The sequence below is a fragment of the Oncorhynchus mykiss genome, chromosome 7, assembly GCF_057628025.1.
Source record: "Oncorhynchus mykiss isolate SJ-2025 chromosome 7, ASM5762802v1, whole genome shotgun sequence".
Taxonomy (NCBI): Eukaryota; Metazoa; Chordata; class Actinopteri; order Salmoniformes; family Salmonidae; genus Oncorhynchus; species Oncorhynchus mykiss.
The window spans coordinates 63,216,168-63,237,386 of NC_143028.1; the positions used below are offsets into that span (position 1 = coordinate 63,216,168).

The window sequence follows — 21,219 nt, forward strand, 5'->3', positions numbered from 1 at the left end:
TTATCCTCTGCAGCAGAGATAACTTTGGGTCTTCCTTTCCTGTGGCGGTCCTCATGAGAGCTAGTTTCATCATAGCGCTTGATGGTTTTTGCGGCTGACCTTCATGTCTTAAAGTAATGATTGACTATCATTTTTTTTTGCTTAGTTGAGCAGTTCTTGCCATTATATGGACTTGGTATATTACCAAATAGGGCTATCTTCTGTACACCACCTCTACCATGTCACAACACAACTGCTTGGCTCAAACACATTAAGAAAGAAAGAAATTCCACAAATTAACTTTTAACAAGGCACACCTGTTAATTGAAATGCATTCCATTACCTCATGAAGCTGGTTGAGAGAATGCCAAAAGTGTGCAAACTGTCATCAAGGCAAAGGGTGGCTACTTTGAAGAATCTCAAATATAAAATGTATTTGATTTGTTTAACACTTTTTTGGTTACTGTTACTGCATGATTCCATATGTGTTATTTCATAGTTTTGATGTCTTCACTATTATTCTACAATGTAGAAAATAGTAAAAATAAAGAAAAACCCTGCAATGTGTCCAAACTTTTGACTCAAATTGTATATAACATAAACATATTGTTGACATGTCAGTTATGGTGTAACGGAATGTTTTGCCTTGTGTGGTAGGTTTTGTGGGTTTTAACACTCTTATGTAGCTGACATAAATTAACACATTATATGACACAACAGGTCAACATATATGTCTCATGACAGTGTTATGACCATATTATAAAAGGTTATGACAAGTTATGTCAGCTGTTATGACATATTACGACATGGTCATGACGTGTCATAATGTGTTATGATGCTGGGTTTCAAGTAAAGTGTTACCAAAGTGTGCTACTTGGAACCCAAAAGGGTTTTCCTATGGGGACAGCTGATTAACCCTTTTGGAACCCTTTTTGATAAGAGTGTCTCTATCTAGCCCTCCCTCTCCTCGCTGCTAGCTTAGAAACAATATGCAGTCTGTCCCCCTTCCCCTTCTCCCTTCTTCTAATCTATAGTGCTGCATTATGTCGATCCCAACACCAGCCTTACCACACGCACACAAACATGCACACGCAGGCACGCAAAGAGACACACACAAACACATACACACACACAGAGGGTTCCATAATCAGATCAGTTTAATGCTGGAAGCAGACATCCCTCAAGCATAATTCACCAGCGAACAGTTGCTGACGAAGCAAGCGAAGGCATAATGGGGTGTTGCCTTTCTCCTCCAACACCAGTAGGAGTGGGGGAGCTGTGTGTGTGTGTGTGTGGGTGTGTGGTGTGCATGCACAGCACCTTCTCCAGTGTTAAATGTAACAATGTTCCAGTGTCTTTATGGTTCCACTCTTTTCAGTGTTAAAAGAACACGTTGCTTATCGTAAAGCAGGGGTCCAATCAAAATCAAATGAAACTGTGTAGAAATGATAATGGACCTACATTCACACAGTTTCTTGACTGTGTCCAGCTCACTAATAATTGCCCAAATTAAATTAGACAGTCAGGGAGCATCAAAAATGGCAAAAAACGATGGATAGGGGACTATTTATTTACATTTTTGACGGTGAGGAAATACAAAATATTTTCAACGCAGCCTTACGGAGCTCATTGACAACCGAACACGGCCCTAGGGAAAAAATGAGTTTGTGCTAAATACGTCTGCTAGAATCCTGACTAGAACCAAAAAAATATATCATATTACTCCAGTGCTAGCCTCCCTACACTGGCTTCCTGTTGAGGCAAGGGCTGATTTCAAGGTTTTACTGCTAACCTACAAAGCGCTACATGGGCTTGCTCCTATCTATCGCTCTGATTTGGTCCTGTCGTACATACCTACACGTTCGCTACGGTCACAAGACACAGGCCTCCTAATTGTCCCTAGAATTTCTAAGCAAACAGCTGGAGGCAGGGTGTTCTCCTATAGAGCTCCATTTTTATGGAATAGTCTGTCTACCCATGTGAGGGACGCAAACTCGGTCTCAACCTTTAAGTCTTTACCGAAGACTCATCTCTTCAGTGGATCAGATGATTGAGTGTAGTCTGGCCCAGGAGTGTGAAGGTGAACGGAAAGGCTCTGGAGCAACGAACCGCCCTTGCTGTCTCTGCCTGGCCGGTTCCCCTCTTTCCACTGTGATTCTCTGCCTCTAACCCTATTACAGGGGCTGAGTCACTGGCTTACTGGTGCTCTTTCATGCCGTCCCTAGGAGGGGTGCGTCACCTGAGTGGGTTGAGTCACTGACGTGGTCTTCCTGTCTGGGTTGGCGCTCCCCCCCTTGGGTTGTGCCGTGGCAGAGATCTTTGTGGGCTATACTCGGCCTTGTCTCAGGATGGTAAGTTGGTGGTTGAAGATATCCCTCTAGTGGTTTGGGGGCTGTGCTTTGGCAAAGTGGGTGGGGTTGTATCCTGCCTGTTTGGCCCTGTCCGGGGGTATCATCGGATGGGGCCACAGTGTCTCCTGACCCCTCCTGTCTCAGCCTCCAGTATTTATGCTGCAGTAGTTTATGTGTCGGGGGGCTAGGGTCAGTTTGTTATATCTTGAGTACTTCTCCTGTCTTATCTGGTGTCATGTGTGAATTTAAGTATGCTCTCTCTAATTCTCTCTTTCTCTCTTTCTTTCTCTCTCTCGGAGGACCTGAGCCCTAGGACCATGCCTCAGGACTACCTGGCATGAGGACTCCTTGCTGTCCCCAGTCCACCTGGCCGTGCTGCTGCTCCAGTTTCAACTGTTCAGCACCTGAGGTGCTGACTTGCTGCACCCTCGACAACTACTGTGATTATTATTATTTGACCATGCTGGTCATTTATGAACATTTGAACATCTTGGCCATGTTCTGTTATAATCTCCACCTGGCACAGCCAGAAGAGGACTGGCCACCCCTCATAGCCTGGTTCCTCTCTAGGTTTCTTCCTTGGTTTTGGCCTTTCTAGGGAGTTTTTCCTAGCCACCGTGCTTCTACACCTGCATTGCTTGCTGTTTGGGGTTTTAGGCTGGGTTTCTGTACAGCACTTTGAGATATCAGCTGATGCACGAAGGGCTATATAAATAAATTTGATTTGAGGTTGACACCTCTGGTGTTAAGCCTTATTTGCATATCTCAGGTTGCCTTTCAAGTTATTTGTAGAGTGCTTGTTGCATTCGTTCATTTTCAGTCCTGTGACCTTTATCAAGTGAAAGCCCAATTAAACCTCATGGTTTGCACACCACATCAGGCCTTCAAGTCACATAATGCTGGCTTGCTAAGTGATGTGTAATTCCTATTGGAATCCAGCCAGAGTGGTGCTATCAAACAATATTCATCCGCAACTTGCATTCAGTATGACTGCCAGGGTTAGGAAGACTAAGATATGAGACTACCTCAAGCATCTAAACTGGAATAACCATTTCAGTAACAGGTGCAATAAATCCAAGTAACAGATTAGATTCATTTAGGAAATCTATGTTATTTAATAGAGTAGCATAGGATGAATTCATCGATGTACATGCAAAAACATAGATATTGAAACAAACATTCTCAAAATCAATTTGCAATAGAAGTCCTGTATGGCTCTGTTAGTAGGGCATGGTGCTTGAAACACCAGGGTTGTGGGTTTGGTTCCCATGCAGGACCAGTATGAAAATGTATGAACTCACTCTGGATAAGAGTGTCTGCTAAAATATAAATGTGAGCATGATGGGTGTGGTTTTTGGTTCAACACTCGTTATTAAAACACTAGGGTTATTCTACACCACTGCACTCACACATTTCTGTCTGTTGGCTGTGGGTTTGTGATTGCTCGTTTCAGAGTTAGAGGTTAATTTTAATGTTCTCTGCTCTCTCTTACCTCACTTTGACATCTCCCTGTGCGTACAATGAAGGTAATTTAATCAGCTGCCACTTGAGATTGGGGGAAAAATTTCAGTCGAAGAGAGAGAAAGAGAGTTCATCCGTGCGGGTAAATATTCATGATCACACATCAGAGCAGCTGAGCGAGGAGAGTGTGAGAAACAGCATTTTTTTCTACCAGTCAGTGACGTTGTTGCACTGCATCATTGTATCACTGTATCAGATCCCTGCTCCACCAACAGAACAGATATTTTCACCCTGTGGTGTCATAGCACTAACAGGCAACCAAATCTGCTTTCATTGAATAACTCTAGATGCAGTATTGAGGTTTGGCACTTAAGTGCTTAACTATTTACAGTATTTTAGAGGTGTCAAGTGCAGCAGAAACGTCCTCTACTTTCAACCATTCAGGAAATCTTTACTTATTGTAAACATGTATATTTGTTTCTTTATCTGCACATCTGTGTCTGAAACATATTGTTCATTCGGAATCAATCTCTTTAAACAACAAATGTTAAATCTTACAAAAGCCTTGCGATTCTCTGTTGAAATGATATTCTCTCCCAGTCTCTGACTGTAGCTAACCCAGACAATCTCTCTCTCTCTCTCTTTCTAGCACACACACACATTCTGTGGTGGTGGTGAAGGCCCTTCTTACGCCCCCGAGACAGCAGAGACAGTAAAGACTGCCAGCCTATCTTCCATGTGATTCTCACAGAAACAATGGCTGATGAGAGCTGAACATAATGTAAACAAAAGCTCATCAATTTTGCTGCCAGGCTATTGTCAATATGAACCCACTGGCTGTCAAGGGCCATCCTCCTCTTGATAATAGCAGCTAGGAACCAGGGAGTGGGAACTGTACTGTACATTTAAGCATTGTGGTCATGCCATAGATGAAATGCCAAATAATTTTATACAACTTTGCTTTTGGGGATAATAAATAAATAATGTGTCTTATGAACATGATTTTCCCCACTCAATCCTCAATTTGAAACCCAGGCTATTGTAGACATGAACCCCCTCACCATAGCAGGTAGGCGGTAGGCTGTGAGCTGTGCCCACTATGCATCGACAGAATAACAAAATAAAAAAATAAACTCTAAATTGTTGCATTGTGAAAATGTCACAGCTGAAATGCCAACAGTACTTCAGAGTCTAAAATATTAAACAAAATGTCAATTATTCCTCCCACTCTCAATTTGTGATCCAAAATATTCAAAACCAAAGTTTTTTCAAAATGTATTTGAAGTGGGCTATATTTCTGCATATTTGTAAGTATAAATACATTAGTGTACACTATTATTTGTTACAAAAATTGTATGGGCCCTGGTAAAAAGTAGAACACTATATAGGGAATAGGGTGCCATTTGGGACACATTCTGCATGTTATCTGCTCCGTATGAATAATATTAACGCTGACCACTTCCATCCATAGTGCCTGTAACTGTTCAGCAGCACCCAAGCAGCCTTGTGAGAGGAGCTGAGAGACTAAATTGTTACTGTGGTACTGTAGAGACACAGCAATGGAGTCTAATGGCCTTCAATAATACCCAACCAGCAGTCTCATTGTTTGTTATTGAGTTAGAGTAATGCTCAAAGAATATAACCGCGTCACTACAGCTCAAAGCCAAGATAATGAATCTGTCACCTTGAGGTGTGATTATCATCACATTTGTGATGCTTGGTTGCGTGACTATAATTGTCATCTCTATTTTTTTGTATTTTTGCCATGTCATTGCTGACACTGGCATTGACTGGTTCATTGGCTACAAAGATGACTCATATGCATGCAGCCTTCAGTGGCAACCTCAACAGCAAGGCAAACGATCATCCAAGTAGATCAGATGGCAAATGTTCAAATTATTTGTTGGTTAATATGAGAAAGAGATTCGTAAGGCCATTCATCTCATCTCTATGCGTGAGTACATGGCAGGCAACAACACATTCACATTTTCTGCATCCGACTGCACTTGCCCGACAATTTCTGCTAATTATGTCTAATTGTGCTTACATTAAATAAACTCCAGGTGGTGTATGTGTCGTCTAATGGCACAAACTCATTCAGAACGCCTCTTAGAACGCCTTTCTATTGACAAAAAAATCCCATTCACTCCATCACCATTAGAAAGGCTAAATGATGTGCGTTTTATGTGGATGAATGTGTTTGATGCAGAGTAGCTTGCCTTTGGCTTAACGTGGCTAAACGACCAAACATGCACACACACACGCGCGCGTGCCCACGTACACACACACTTACACGCCACTCAGCGAGTCATTTAACCAGGTCAATCGGCTGTCATGATGTGGCCTTGAAGCTCCTATTCAGTTGCATGCTTTACTGAAACTCACAACACAAAACATATTACTCTGTGTGTGTGTTTCATGCATCACTTGACAGTTCTATTCAGTTCCATGCTTTACTAAACTGGGACTCATAATGAGCCACATTACAGAATGGAAAGTAGACACGAAGCCGAAAGAAACAGCCTTCTTAGAAATACATATTCCTGCACATCTCCAATAGGCATGAGGAATAGAGACATGTACATCTTTGCATTACCACAGATGCTGGACTGTGCCACGCATAGCACAGTTAGGTCACTTGGTTGTGCAGCCCAGCCTTAGTGTGTCGTATCATGAGAGCCAGACAGGCTGGTGCGATGAGGCCGTTGGTTATACATACTGTACCAGTGTACTAGTCTTCCAAAACAAGGTACCAGTGTACTCAACCTGCTCTGAGTCACTCTCAGAGCCACTTGTACCACATTCCCCTGGTTATCACCTGATTGTGCAGCCCAGCCTCATTACATTGTATTGGGAGAGCCAGAGAGGCTGGTGCAGGGGGGCCACAGGTCACACTGTACCAGTCTAGTCAGCCTGCTCCGAATCACTCCCATATTTCTGCAGTGCTTCCCGGTACCTTGTATCTGGGACAGAAATAGTCCTTCTCCCTTCCCCCGCTCTCTTGTTATGTGACTTTAACAAATTACTTAAATCCCACGAGATAAGAGCTATAACTGATGGCCTCTGAATCTTAACCAATCCCTGAAAACCTCTCATCACATCTTCTCCAACCAGCCCTGAGGCATCTAGTGCTGAGCAGCGAGCAGCGAGCAGCATCATCTTCTGTTTGGGGAGAACTCCGTCATCGATCTAAATGGATATGCACCATTTCACCATTGTTTCAAATAATAACACAGCATATCAATCTGGATTCTAGGATAATCATCGAGAGACAACAGTGGAGAATGCAGTGCTGCCATTGCCATGGGTTGGTTCTTATGAGGGTTGTCTCCCCAAATGGTACCTTTGTCCCTACATAGTGCACTACTTTTGACCAGAGGCTTATGTGGTCGAAAGTAGTGCACTATACTGTACACAAACAAATCACACTGTGGTAAAAAGGCCTATTGCTCCGGTCATATTGAACACTGTGGTAAAAAGGCCTATTGCTCTGGTCATATTGAACACTGTGGTAAAAAGGCCTATTGCTCCGGTCATATTGAACACTGTGGTAAAAAGGCCTATTGCTCTGGTCATATTGAACACTGTGGTAAAAAAGCATATTGCTCCTGTCATATTGAACACTGTGGTAAAAAAGCATATTGCTCTTGTCATATTGAACACTGTGGTAAAAAGGCCTATTGTTCCTGTCATATTGAACACCGTGGTAAAAATCCCTGTTGCTCCTGTCATACTGAACACTGTGGTAAAAAGGCCTATTGCTCCGGTCATACTGAACACTGTGGTAAAAAAGGGCTATGGCTCCTGTCATATTGAACACTGTGGTCAAAGGCCTATTGCTCCGGTCATACTGAACACTGTGGTAAAAAAGGGCTATTGCTCCGGTCATACTGAACACTGTGGTAAAAAGGCCTATTGCTCCGGTCATATTGAACACTGTGGTAAAAAAGCATATTGCTCCTGTCATATTGAACACTGTGGTCAAAGGCCTATTGCTCCGGTCATACTGAACACTGTGGTAAAAAAGGGCTATGGCTCCTGTCATATTGAACACTGTGGTCAAAGGCCTATTGCTCCGGTCATACTGAACACTGTGGTAAAAAAGGGCTATTGCTCCGGTCATACTGAACACTGTGGTAAAAAGGCCTATTGCTCCGGTCATATTGAACACTGTGGTAAAAAAGCATATTGCTCCTGTCATATTGAACACTGTGGTAAAAAAGCATATTGCTCTGGTCATACTGAACACTGTGGTAAAAAAGGGCTATGGCTCCTGTCATATTGAACACTGTGGTCAAAGGCCTATTGCTCTTGTCAAATTGAACACTGTGGTAAAAAGGCCTATTGCTCCGGTCATATTGAACACTGTGGTAAAAAAGCATATTGCTCCTGTCATATTGAACACTGTGGTCAAAGGCCTATTGCTCTTGTCATATTGAACACTGTGGTAAAAAGGCCCATTGCTCCTGTCATATTGAACACCGTGGTAAAAAGCCTTGTTACTCCTGTCATATTGAACACTGTGGTAAAAAGGTCTATAGTGTCAGTGGTTAGCAGAAAAATAGCTATTCTGCTGCTTGTGAGCAGTGGTGTTTTCACTGCTGTGACAAGATGGTAACTGGCATAGGGATATTTAGTATGCTGAAATGGCCCGCCTCTGATCGCTCTGTTTCTGTGTGCATCTGTGCATCTGTGTCTGTCTGTCCGTCCGTCCGTGTGTGTGTCCGTCCGTCTGTCCGTCCGTGTGTGTGTGTGTGTGTCTGTTCATGTGTGTGTGTTTGTGTGTGTGTGTGTGTGTGTGTGTACGTACACGAACGCATGATTTTAAGCATGTGTGTCTGTGTTCCAATCCAGACAAATGGTAAATCAATCTGACCAGTTTAGCTCATTGCTACAGCCAAGTGGTCTTGACCTGAAGACATATCATGGAGGAGAAGCACCACAATATGCTATACCTAAAACACAGCAACACAGTTTCCAGTTACCAATGCAAAAAAATGCAAAAGGGCAAAAATAACAAACAGAACACGATTGATTATATTTATAATTTGGCAGCTTCCTTTGTCTGCAGCTCTGCAGTGCTTAGTGCCAAGTGGTATATGTTCATAGGCATTGCCCACCATGCCACCATACCAACCCACAGCACTGTGTCCTTGTCCTGCAAGCAGATTCATTCCTGACCCTCCACCAGCGGCTCTTCCCTGCTCCGCCGCCAGGTTGCACAGGAAAACTAGGTTAGCCATCTTCAAAGGATGAGCAGGGAAGAAACTAAAGCAACTATGGGAAGATTCAGAGGGGCTGTGCTTTATCACAGCGTGAGACAGACCAACAAATTAAGGATTGGAGAGAGAGAGAAAGAGAGAGAGAAAGAAAGAGAGAGAGAGAAAGAGAGAGAGAAAGCTATTTGGCTTTAAACAGACAGTACATAGTGGCAGACTATCTATCTACTGTGACTGATAAAAAACTGAGAAAAACACTGACTGTGTACAGACTCAGTAAGCAAAGCCTGGCCATAGAAACCAGCCGTCATAGACAAATCTCAGAGAGGACAGGTTGTGCTCACTCTGCCCTGAGACAGCTGCATTTTTTCCAACACTGCCAGAACTACACATACTTATGGGCAATTTTCTTTCCCAGAATTGAAAACAAATACAACAATTTTGAAACCAAAACAGAAAGGGAGAAAATCAAATATCTACTGGGAATTAAAAAAAACTTTTGTGCCACATTAGCTTCTAAATATGTAGCTTTTTACCACACACGTAGGGACAAACAGTGGAACGACAAACCAGAGCAATAACATTGCCAACTGTGTCTTTATCACTATTTCATTATTGTCCTAGTCCATTTGTTACTGTAGTGTCCCATTAATTGTTACTACTCATTGAGTATTATTATTTGTCCTATTGTTATCTATCTGCGTCATCATCGATTTGATGCGTGTCTATATGTTTGCTTTGGCAATGTATGTGGTAACACTTTCCATGCCAATAAAGCCATTTGAGAGAGAGAGAGAGTTAGAGAGAGAGAGAGAGAGAGTTAGAGAGAGAAAGTGTCATGTACTGTCATGTTGTGTCTTGTCTCTGTCCTTTCCCTTCACCCTGTCTCCCTCTGCTGGTCGTTGTTAGGTTACCTTTTCTCCCCCTCTTTCCCCCAGCTGTGCCTTGTCTCCTCCTAACCACCTCGTCACCCCTTTTCCCACCTGTTCCCTTTTTCCCTCTGATTAGGTCCCTATATCTCTCTCTGTTTCTGCTCCTGTCCTTGTCGGATTCTTGTTTGTTGTGTTTCATGCCTGAGCCAGACTATCGTCATGTTTGCTGTAACCTTGTCCTGTCCTGTCGGAATCTGCCGGTCTATCTGAGCCTACCTATGTTTGGTTATTAAAGAAGCTCTGTTTAAGTTAGTTCGCTTTTGGGTCCTCATTCACTCACCGTAACAGAAGAATCCGACCAAGAATGGACCCAGCGACTTCGGATCCTCTCCACTCAGCCGTCGAGATCCAGGGAGCGATGCTAGGCAGACACGAGCAGGAATTGTCTGCTGCTCGACATGCCGTTGAGACCCTGGCCACCCAAGTCTCCAACCTCACAGAACAGGTTAACCATCTCCGCCTCGATCCACCGGCCACTTCCAGGGCTTTCGAATCTCCGGAGCCCAGAATCAATAACCCACCGTGTTACTCTGGGGAGCCCACTGAATGCCGCTCGTTCCTCACCCAGTGTGATATTGTGTTTTCTCTCCAGCCCAACACTTACGCCAGGAGCACTGCTCGTGTCGCCTACGTCATATCTCTCCTTACTGGACGGGCTCGTGAGTGGGGCACGGCAATCTGGGAGGCAAGGGCTGAGTGTACTAACCAGTATCAGGACTTTAAGGAGGAGATGATACGGGTTTTTGATCGATCTGTTTTTGGGGAGGAGGCTTCCAGGGCCCTGGCTTCCCTATGTCAAGGCAATCAATCCATAACAGACTACTCTATTGAGTTTCGCACTCTTGCTGCCTCCAGTGGCTGGAACGAGCCGGCTTTGCTCGCTCGTCTTCTGGAGGGTCTCCGCGCAGAGGTAAAGGATGAGATTCTCTCCCGGGAGGTTCCTTCCAGCGTGGATTCCTTGATTGAACTCGCTATTCGCATTGAGCGACGGGTTGATCTTCGTCACCGAGCTCGTGGAAAGGAGCTCGCGTTCTCCGTTGCCCCCCTCTCCGCATCACTACCATCTTCCTCTGCCGGCTCGGGAGCTGAGCCTATGCAGCTGGGAGGTATCCGCATCTCGACTAAGGAGAGGGAACGGAGAATCACCAACCGCCTCTGTCTCTATTGCGGTTCTGCTGGTCATTTTGTCACTTCATGTCCAGTAAAAGCCAGAGCTCATCAGTAAGCGGAGGGCTACTGGTGAGCGCTACTACTCCTGTCTCTCCTTCAAGATCCTGCACTACCTTGTCGGTCCATCTACGCTGGACCGGTTCGTCAGCTTCCTGCAGTGCCTTAATAGACTCTGGGGCGGAGGGCTGTTTTATGGACGAGACCTGGGCTCGGGAACATGACATTCCTCTCAGACAGTTAAGGGAGTCCACGGCCTTGTTCGCCCTGGATGGTAGTCCTCTCCCCAGGATTCAGCGTGAGACGCTACCTTTAACCCTCACTGTTTCTGGTAATCATAGCGAAACCATTTCTTTTTTGATTTTTCGTTCACCTTTTACACCTGTTGTTTTGGGCCATCCCTGGCTAGTTTGTCATAATCCTTCCATTAATTGGTCTAGTAATTCTATCCTCTCCTGGAACGTCTCTTGTCATGTGAAATGTTTAATGTCTGCTATCCCTCCTGTTTCCTCTGTCTCTTCTTCACAGGAGGAGCCTGGTGATTTGACAGGGGTGCCGGAGGAATATCACGATCTGCGCACGGTGTTCAGTCGGTCCAGGGCCACCTCTCTTCCTCCACACCGGTCGTATGATTGTAGTATTGATCTCCTTCCGGGAACCACTCCCCCCCGGGGTAGACTATACTCTCTGTCGGCTCCCGAACGTAAGGCTCTCGAGGATTATTTGTCTGTAGCTCTTGACGCCGGTACCATAGTCCCCTCCTCCTCTCCCGCCGGAGCGGGGGTTTTTTTTGTCAAGAAGAAGGACGGGTCTCTGCGCCCCTGCATAGATTATCGAGGGCTGAATGACATAACAGTTAAGAATCGTTATCCGCTTCCTCTTATGTCCTCAGCCTTCGAGATCCTGCAGGGAGCCAGGTTTTTCACTAAGTTGGACCTTCGTAACGCTTACCATCTCGTGCGCATCAGGGAGGGGGACGAGTGGAAGACGGCGTTTAACACTCCGTTAGGGCACTTTGAGTACCGGGTTCTTCCTTTCGGCCTCGCTAACGCTCCAGCTGTCTTTCAGGCATTAGTCAATGATGTCCTGAGAGACATGCTGAACATCTTTGTTTTCGTTTACCTTGACGATATCCTGATTTTTTCACCGTCACTCCAGATTCATCTTCAGCACGTTCGACGTGTCCTCCAGCGCCTTTTAGAGAATTGTCTTTTTGTGAAGGCTGAGAAGTGCACTTTTCATGCCTCCTCCGTCACATTTCTCGGTTCTGTTATTTCCGCTGAAGGCATTAAGATGGATCCCGCTAAGGTCCAAGCTGTCATTGATTGGCCCGCCCCTAAGTCACGCGTCGAGCTGCAGCGCTTTCTCGGCTTCGCGAACTTCTATCGTCGTTTCATCCGTAATTTCGGTCAGGTGGCAGCTCCTCTCACAGCCCTTACTTCTGTCAAGACGTGCTTTAAGTGGTCCGTTTCCGCCCAGGGAGCTTTTGATCTCCTCAAGAATCGTTTTACATCCACTCCTATCCTTGTTACACCTGACGTCTCTAGACAGTTCGTTGTCGAGGTTGACGCGTCAGAGGTGGGCGTGGGAGCCATTCTTTCTCAGCGCTCCCTCTCTGACGACAAGGTCCACCCATGCGCGTATTTTTCTCATCGCCTGTCCCCGTCGGAACGTAACTATGATGTGGGAAACCGCGAACTGCTCGCCATCCGGTTAGCCCTAGGCGAATGGCGACAGTGGTTGGAGGGGGCGACCGTTCCTTTTGTCGTTTGGACTGACCATAGGAACCTTGAGTACATCCGTTCTGCCAAACGACTTAATGCGCGTCAGGCGCGTTGGGCGCTGTTTTTCGCTCGTTTCGAGTTCGTGATTTCTTATCGTCCGGGCTCTAAGAACACCAAGCCTGATGCTTTATCTCGTCTCTTCAGTTCTTCAGTAGCCTCCACTGACCCCGAGGGGATTCTCCCTGAGGGGCGTGTTGTCGGGTTGACTGTCTGGGGAATTGAGAGGCAGGTAAAGCAAGCGCTCACTCACACTCCGTCGCCGCGCGCTTGTCCTAGGAACCTTCTTTTCGTTCCCGTTCCTACTCGTCTGGCCGTTCTTCAGTGGGCTCACTCTGCCAAGTTAGCCGGCCACCCTGGCGTTCGGGGTACGCTTGCTTCCATTCGCCAGCGTTTTTGGTGGCCCACCCGGGAGCATGACACGCGTCGTTTCGTGGCTGCTTGTTCGGTCTGCGCGCAGACTAAGTCCGGTAACTCCCCTCCTGCCGGTCGTCTCAGGCCGCTTCCCATTCCCTCTCGACCGTGGTCTCACATCGCCTTAGATTTTGTCACCGGACTGCCTTCGTCAGCGGGGAAGACTGTTATTCTTACGGTTGTCGATAGGTTCTCTAAGGCGGCTCATTTCATTCCCCTTGCTAAGCTTCCTTCTGCTAAAGAGACGGCACAAATCATCATCGAGAATGTTTTCAGAATTCATGGCCTTCCGTCAGACGTCGTTTCGGACAGAGGTCCGCAATTCACGTCTCAATTTTGGAGGGAGTTTTGCCGTTTGATTGGGGCTTCCGTCAGTCTCTCTTCCGGCTTTCACCCCAAGTCTAACGGTCAAGCAGAACGGGCCAATCAGACTATTGGTCGCATCTTACGCAGTCTTTCTTTTCGCAACCCTGCGTCTTGGTCAGAGCAGCTCCCCTGGGCAGAATACGCCCACAACTCGCTTCCTTCGTCTGCGACCGGGCTATCTCCTTTTCAGAGTAGCCTCGGGTACCAGCCTCCGCTGTTCTCATCTCAGTTCGCCGAGTCCAGCGTCCCCTCTGCTCAGGCTTTTGTCCAACGTTGCGAGCGCACCTGGAAGAGGGTCAGGTCTGCACTTTGCCGTTATAGGACGCAGACTGTGAGGGCTGCTAATAAGCGTAGAACTAAGAGTCCTAGATATTGTCGCGGTCAGAGAGTTTGGCTCTCCACTCAGAACCTTCCCCTTAAGACGGCTTCTCGCAAGTTGACCCCGCGGTTCATTGGTCCGTTCCGCATTTCTCGGGTCATTAATCCTGTCGCAGTTCGACTTCTTCTCCCGCGATACCTTCGTCGCGTCCACCCGGTCTTCCATGTCTCCTGTATTAAGCCCGTTCTTCGCGCCCCCGCTCGTCTTCCCCCCCCCCCCCCATCCTTGTCGAGGGCGCACACATCTACAGGGTCCGCAGGATTTTGGACATGCGTCCTCGGGGCCGTGGTCACCAGTACCTCGTGGATTGGGAGGGGTACGGTCCTGAGGAGAGGAGTTGGGTTCCCTCTCGGGACGTGCTGGACCGTGCGCTGATCGAGGATTTCCTCCGTTGCCGCCAGGTTTCCTCCTCGAGTGCGCCAGGAGGCGCTCGGTGAGTGGGGGGGTACTGTCATGTACTGTCATGTTGTGTCTTGTCTCTGTCCTTTCCCTTCACCCTGTCTCCCTCTGCTGGTCGTTGTTAGGTTACCTTTTCTCCCCCTCTTTCCCCCAGCTGTGCCTTGTCTCCTCCTAACCACCTCGTCACCCCTTTTCCCACCTGTTCCCTTTTTCCCTCTGATTAGGTCCCTATATCTCTCTCTGTTTCTGCTCCTGTCCTTGTCGGATTCTTGTTTGTTGTGTTTCATGCCTGAGCCAGACTATCGTCATGTTTGCTGTAACCTTGTCCTGTCCTGTCGGAATCTGCCGGTCTATCTGAGCCTACCTATGTTTGGTTATTAAAGAAGCTCTGTTTAAGTTAGTTCGCTTTTGGGTCCTCATTCACTCACCGTAACAGAAAGGGAGAGAGTGAGACTCATGCCTCTGACTTGATCAATCTAATACTTCAGATTGTAACCCAGTCTCCATTCACAATCTTCCATTATACTGTACTTCAGTTGAAGGAAAAACACATCAGTTCAAAGCTTCCTGAGGATATGCCGTTGGGATAGCAACCATTAAAACTGCCATTTGTAACTTTTTAGGAGACTCAACCAAATTCACATGGAAATGTGTGTTATAGATCTATAATTTTAATTGAAAGCAAGTCTAAGGTAGATCTGTTCTATGTGCTCTATTTTTATCCCTCCTATTCTGAAGTTTTTTTTTGCGTCTCTTACTTTTGGTTTTGTACACCAGCTTCAAACCACAGAAAACACTTTTTTTGGTTATGGAAAATATATTATATTCTTGCCGGTTTTGTCACATAAACTGAAATTAGGCGAAGTATTAGAATTTGATCTACCAGGAAATGGCACAATGATTTCTGTGCAGTGCATCTTTAAAATGTTATACAACATAAATTACGAAGAAAACAGTAAGATGATACTTCTTCTCTCAGGCAGAAATTAAGCCGTTTCAACAATTCATTGGTTTCTGAGGGCCACGTGCATTAAATCGAAATGGGAGAGAATGAGACCATTCACTTAAGTGTGGTTGCTAATGCATTAAATTATGAGGAAATGTAAATGTATCTGAGCTCTGGCTCCGAATGCTTCCTGTGATCAGACTTTTAATCAAGCTCCTGGAAGAAGAATATATTAGCACTGCTATCTGCTCTCTAGGTCTCAGCGTTCTCATAGAGTGTTGTACAAGTGAAGCAGCGCTGCGGGTAGGAGAGTTATGTCCGACACAAGCACACTGGTGTCCACCATTGTCCTCGAGCCATCTCAACATGTCACTCCTCATAGGAAGGAGATCGAAGCGCTGGCTCTCTAGGCGCCGGGCTGTAAGATAGGCCTGTGATTTACCAGCTTTGGGTTTGTGTGATCTCCCTCTTGAAAATAAGTGGCAGGTGCATGTTATTTTATATTATTTCACCAAATGGAAACCTGGTGAAGGCTGTTTCAGCCAAAATACAAGAACAGGAAGAGCCTGTTTGAAAGTAAAACATGCCTTCTAGTCAAGGTGTAAAACCTGGGCCCATATCCACAAATTGTCTCAGAGTAAGAGTGCTGATCGAGGATCATTTCGACCATGCATTATAATCTAAAAGGAAAACCTGATCTTAAGTCAGCACTCCTACATTGTTATTGATTATTGCATTGTTGGGTTTTGAGTTGGCAAGAAAGGCATTTCACTGTACTTGTGCATGTGACATTAAAACTTGAAATGCTTGAGATGCTTGAAAAATACAGTTGGTCTCTAAAACCTGGAGTGATTCTATAAACCCATATTGATCTGTGACCTTGCTACTGCGTGAGAGTAAGGAGACAGCAGACTTTCCACTGTAGCTGTACAGCTGCAGGCATAGCCAGAACGACAGTAACAAATGCTGGACTGTTCTTGGCCTTGATTGTTTTTTTGTAAACCCGGCAGGCAAAACTGTCTGCAATGACATCAGTCTCTGGTTGTGATGGCATCATGATGACGTCATTGTCACCAGTCAGTTTTGCCCACTGGGAAAGTAGTGGTCTTTTTTTACCAGCGATATACACACACATAGATGCGTCAGAAATAGCAGCCTATGGACCCTAGTCAAAAACAGTGCAGGGAATAGGGAACCATTTCGGATGCAACCATATTTCACAGTGATGCGTACACACACACCCTCCCTCTACTAACGCCTGCTCTTACCTGGCAGGCGTTGTAGAGCAGCTGGTGCTCAAATTTCTTGATACCCAGAATGTTCTGGAACATCTCGTAGAGCTGGTCCTTGCTGAGGATGAGCTCTGAGGCAGCGCTGGCCGTCATGCGCTGCTGGGCTTTGCGTGGGTCCTCGTCCCCGCGGTAGATGGTGTCGAACTTGGCCATCCAGGAGCTGAGCACTGTCTCCTTACTCAGGCCGTCGATCTCAGGCAGGCTGCGGACACGCTTCTCAATGTGCCTCTTGAACACCTCCCTGCAGTCATTGGCTGAGAAGCCCCCGCTCTGGACCATCTTGGCAACGCGGTCGCTCTTCAGGAACACCTGCGGTCACAGAGAGACATGTTGGAAAGGATAGATAACCGCACACTGTTGAAAACATCCAGAAGAAATAAGAAAGTGAGGTTTAAATGCCAAAATTATATTTATTCAGGCAGATGCCCCAAAATGTGCTCAGCGCAATAATAAATACAAGTGAAAAGATAAATTTTTTTGTTGACTTAACCAATCATCAGTGTGATAAAGGGCACCCACACCTGGCTCATATACATTTTGATTACATCACGTAATCAAACCTAGGTAAATGAAAGTAGAGCATCTGAAGTTATAATGCCACAGAGAGAAAGAGAGCAATGTGATGTCAATGACTGTCTTGTAACAGAGTAGAGACAGAAAGTCTCGATGATAAACTATGATAAACTATACCTACTGAGGACACACTGTCTGAATCAACATTGTTTCTAAGTAATTTCAAGGATTCATTTGAACCTTGAAGGATTACAATTACTTTGAACCAACATTGAGTTGCCCGCTGTGCCAAGTGGGTATTGTGATTGCATATGGGTACCATCCAAAATAAACGAAACACCAACATAAAGTGTCTTAACAAGGCATTGGGTCACCACTAGCTGCCATAATAGCTTCAACTAGTAAATTCATAGATTCTACAAGTGTCTGGAACTCTATTGGAGGGATGTGACATCATTCTTCCATGAGAAATTGTTGATGGTGGTGGAAAACGCTGTCTTGGGCGCCACTCCAGAATCTCCTATAGGTGTCATTTGGGTTGAGATCTGGTGACTGAGACACACACACATAAAACACTTTAAATGTCCCTATGCTCCTTTGAGACCACCCTTTAACATTCACAGATCCCTTCATTTGGCCATGGCAGCCAAAATAATGGCAACTTGGAATTTATATATACATGACCCTAAGCATGATGGAATGTTAATTGCTTAATTAAATCAGGTACCACACCTGTGTGGAAGCACCTCTTTAAAAAATATGCTGAACAAGCATATCGTTGAAGTCTGATATACATACACCTTAGCCAAATATATTTATACTCAGTTTTTCACAACTCCTGACGTTAAATCCTAGTAAAAATTCCCTCTTAGGTCAGTTAGGATCACCACTTTATTTTCAGAATGTGAAATGTCAGAATAATAGTAGAGAGAATGATTTATTTCAGCTTTTATTTCATTCATCACATTCTCAGTGGGTCAGAAGTTTACATACACTCAATTAGTATTTGGTAGCATTGCCTTTAAATTGTTTAACTTGGGTCGAACAAGCTCCACAAGCTTCCCACAATAAGTTGGGTGAATTTTGGCCCATTCCTCCTGACAGAGCTGGTGTCATTGAGTCAGATTTGTAGGCCTCCTTGCTCACAAACTTTTTCAGATCTGCCAACAAATTTTCTATAGGATTGAGGTCAGGGCTTTGTTATGGCCACTCCAATACCTTGACTGTATTGTCCTTAAGCCATTTTGCCACAACTTTGGAAGTATGCTTGTGGTCATTGTCCATTTGGAATACACATTTGCGACCAATCTTTTACTTTCTGACTGACGTCTTGACATGTTGCTTCAATATATCCACATAATTATCCTGCCTCATGATGCCATCTATTTTGTGAAGTGCACCAATCCCTCCTGCAGCAAAGTACCCCCACAACATGATACTGTCATCCCCGTGCTTCACGGTTGGGATGGTGTTCTTCGGCTTGCAAGCCTCACCCTTTTTCCTCCAAACATAACGATTGTCATTATTGCCAAACAGTTTTATTTTTGTTCCATCAGACCAGAGGATATGTCTCCAAAAAGTACGATCTTTGTCCCCTTGTGCAGTTTCAAACCGTAGTCTGGCATTGTTATGGTGGTTTTGGAGCAGTGGCTTCTTCCTCGCTGAGCGACCTTTCAAGGTTATGTCTATATAGGACTCGTCTTACTGTGGATATAGATACTTTTGTACCTGTTTCCTCCAGCATCTTCACAAGGTCGTTTGCTGTTGTTCTGGGATTGATTTGCACTTTTCGCATAAAGGTAGGTTAATCTCTAGGAGACAGAACTCGTCTCCTTTCTGAGCGGTATGACAGCTGCGTGGTCCCATTGTGTTTATACATGTGTACTGTTGTTTGTACAGATGAACATAGTACCTTCAGGCGTTTGGAAATTGCTCCCAAGGATGAACCAGACTTGTGGAGGTCTACAATTTGTTTCTTGAGGTGTTGGCTGATTTCTTGTGATTTTCCCATGATGTCAAGCAAATAGGCACTGAGCTTGAAGCTAAGCCTTGAAATACATCCACAGGTACACATCCAATTCACTCAAATTATGTAAATTAGCTTATCAGAAGCATCTAAAGCCATGACATCATTTTCTGGAATTTTCCAAGCTGTTTAAAGGCACAGTCAACTTAGTGTATGTAAACTTCTGACCCACTGGAATTGTGATACAGTGAATTGTAAGTGAAATAATCTGTATGTAAACAATTGTTGGAAAAATTACTTGTGTCATGCACAAAGTAGATGTCCTAACCGACTTGCCAAAACTATAGTTTGTTAACAAGAAATTTGTGGAGTGGTTGAAAAATGAGTTTTAATGACTCCAACCTAAATGTATGTAAACTTCCAACTTCAACTGTATGAATGCAACATTCAACATTTTCAAAGATTTTACTGAGTTACAGTTCATATCAGGAAATCAGTCAATTTAAATAAATAAATTAGGCCCTAATTTATGGATTTCACATGACTTGGAATACAAATATGCATCTGTTGGTCACAGATAACCTTTAAAGAAGGTAGGGTGTGGATCAGAAAACCAGTCAGTATGTGGTGCAACTACAATTTGCCTCATGCAGACACATCTCCTTCGCATAGAGTTGATCAAGCAAAAACTGTTGCGATAAAAATACTGAACAAAAATATAAACGCAACGTGCAACAATTTCAAAGATTGTACTGAGTTACAGTTTATATAAGGAACAGCCAATTAAAATAAATTAATTAGTCCTTAATCTATGGATTTCACATGACTGGGAATACAGATCATCTGTTGGTCACAGATACCTTAAAAAAAAGATTGGGTGTGGATCAGAAAACCAGTCTGTATCTGGTGTGAATACCATTTGCCTCAAGCAGCGCGACACATCTCACCTTGCATAGAGGTAATCAGACTGTTGATTGTGGCCTGTGGAATGTTGTCCCACTCCTCTTCAATGGCTGTACAAAGTTGCTCGATATTGGCGGGAACTGGAACACGCTGTCGTACACGTCAATCCAGAGCATCCCAAACATGCTCAATTGGTGACATGTCTGGTGAGTATGCAGGCCATGGAAGAACTGGGACACAACACCATACAAGCTGTCTGCCATCTGCCCGGTACAGTTGAAACTGGGATTAATCCATGAAGAGCACACTTCTTCAGCGTGCCAGTGGCTATCGAAGGTAAGCATTTGCCCACTGAAGTCTGTTACAATGTCGAACTGGAGTCTGGTCAAGACCCTGATGAGGACGACGAGCACACACATGAGCTTCCTTGAAACAGTTTCTGACAGTTTGTGCAGAAATTCTTCAGTTGTGCAAAACCCACAGTTTCATTGGCTGTTTGTGTGGCTGGTCTCAGACGATCTCGCAGGTGAAGAAGCCAAATGTGTAGGTCCTGGGCTGGCGAGATTAAACAAAATCTGCGTTTGTGAGGCCGGACGTACTGCCAAATTCTCTAAAATGATGTTGGAGGCGTCTTATGGTAGAGAAATGAACATTACATTCTCTGGCAACAGCTCTGGTGGACAGTCCAACAATCAGCATGCCAATTGCAAGCAGCGTCAAAACATCTCTGGCATTGTGCACATTTTAGAGTGTCCTTTTATTGTGTCCATTACAAGGTGGACCTGTGTAATGATCCGCTTCTTGATATGCCAAACCAAGTGGATGGATTATCTTGGCGAAGGAGAAATGCTCACTAACAGGGATGTAAATAAATGTGTGCAAAAAATGTGAGAAAACTAACCTCTTTGTAAGTATGGAACATTTCTGGGATTTACATTTTTGTTCAGTGTACTTTGTATCCCTCATATACTGAAGTCAAGTGTTTCCTTTATTGTGGCAGTTACATGTATGATTAAAAGGAATCTCATATGATTATAAAATCTTTCAAATGCGTTTCACAATCTTTCACATTTGCTTCAGCCCGCCTGGAGTGCCAGATGGGCAGGGTTTGTAATTTTACGACTATTTCTTTGGTTCCTTTACGTCAGGCA

At 44.8% G+C, this 21,219-nt stretch overlaps 1 protein-coding gene across 8 annotated transcripts in view; it reads right to left on the reverse strand.

Annotated features, from left to right (window-relative positions):
• LOC110528345 (calcium-dependent secretion activator 1) overlaps positions 1-21,219 on the reverse strand; it is a 186,929-nt gene that overhangs the window by 103,586 nt on the left and 62,124 nt on the right. For all 8 annotated transcript variants that reach the window (XM_036983939.2, XM_090241683.1, XM_090241687.1 and 5 more), the window contains exon 3: positions 16,663-16,995. In XM_036983939.2, the coding sequence (XP_036839834.2) occupies positions 16,663-16,995 (333 nt within the window). The remainder of the gene's footprint in view (positions 1-16,662; positions 16,996-21,219) is intronic.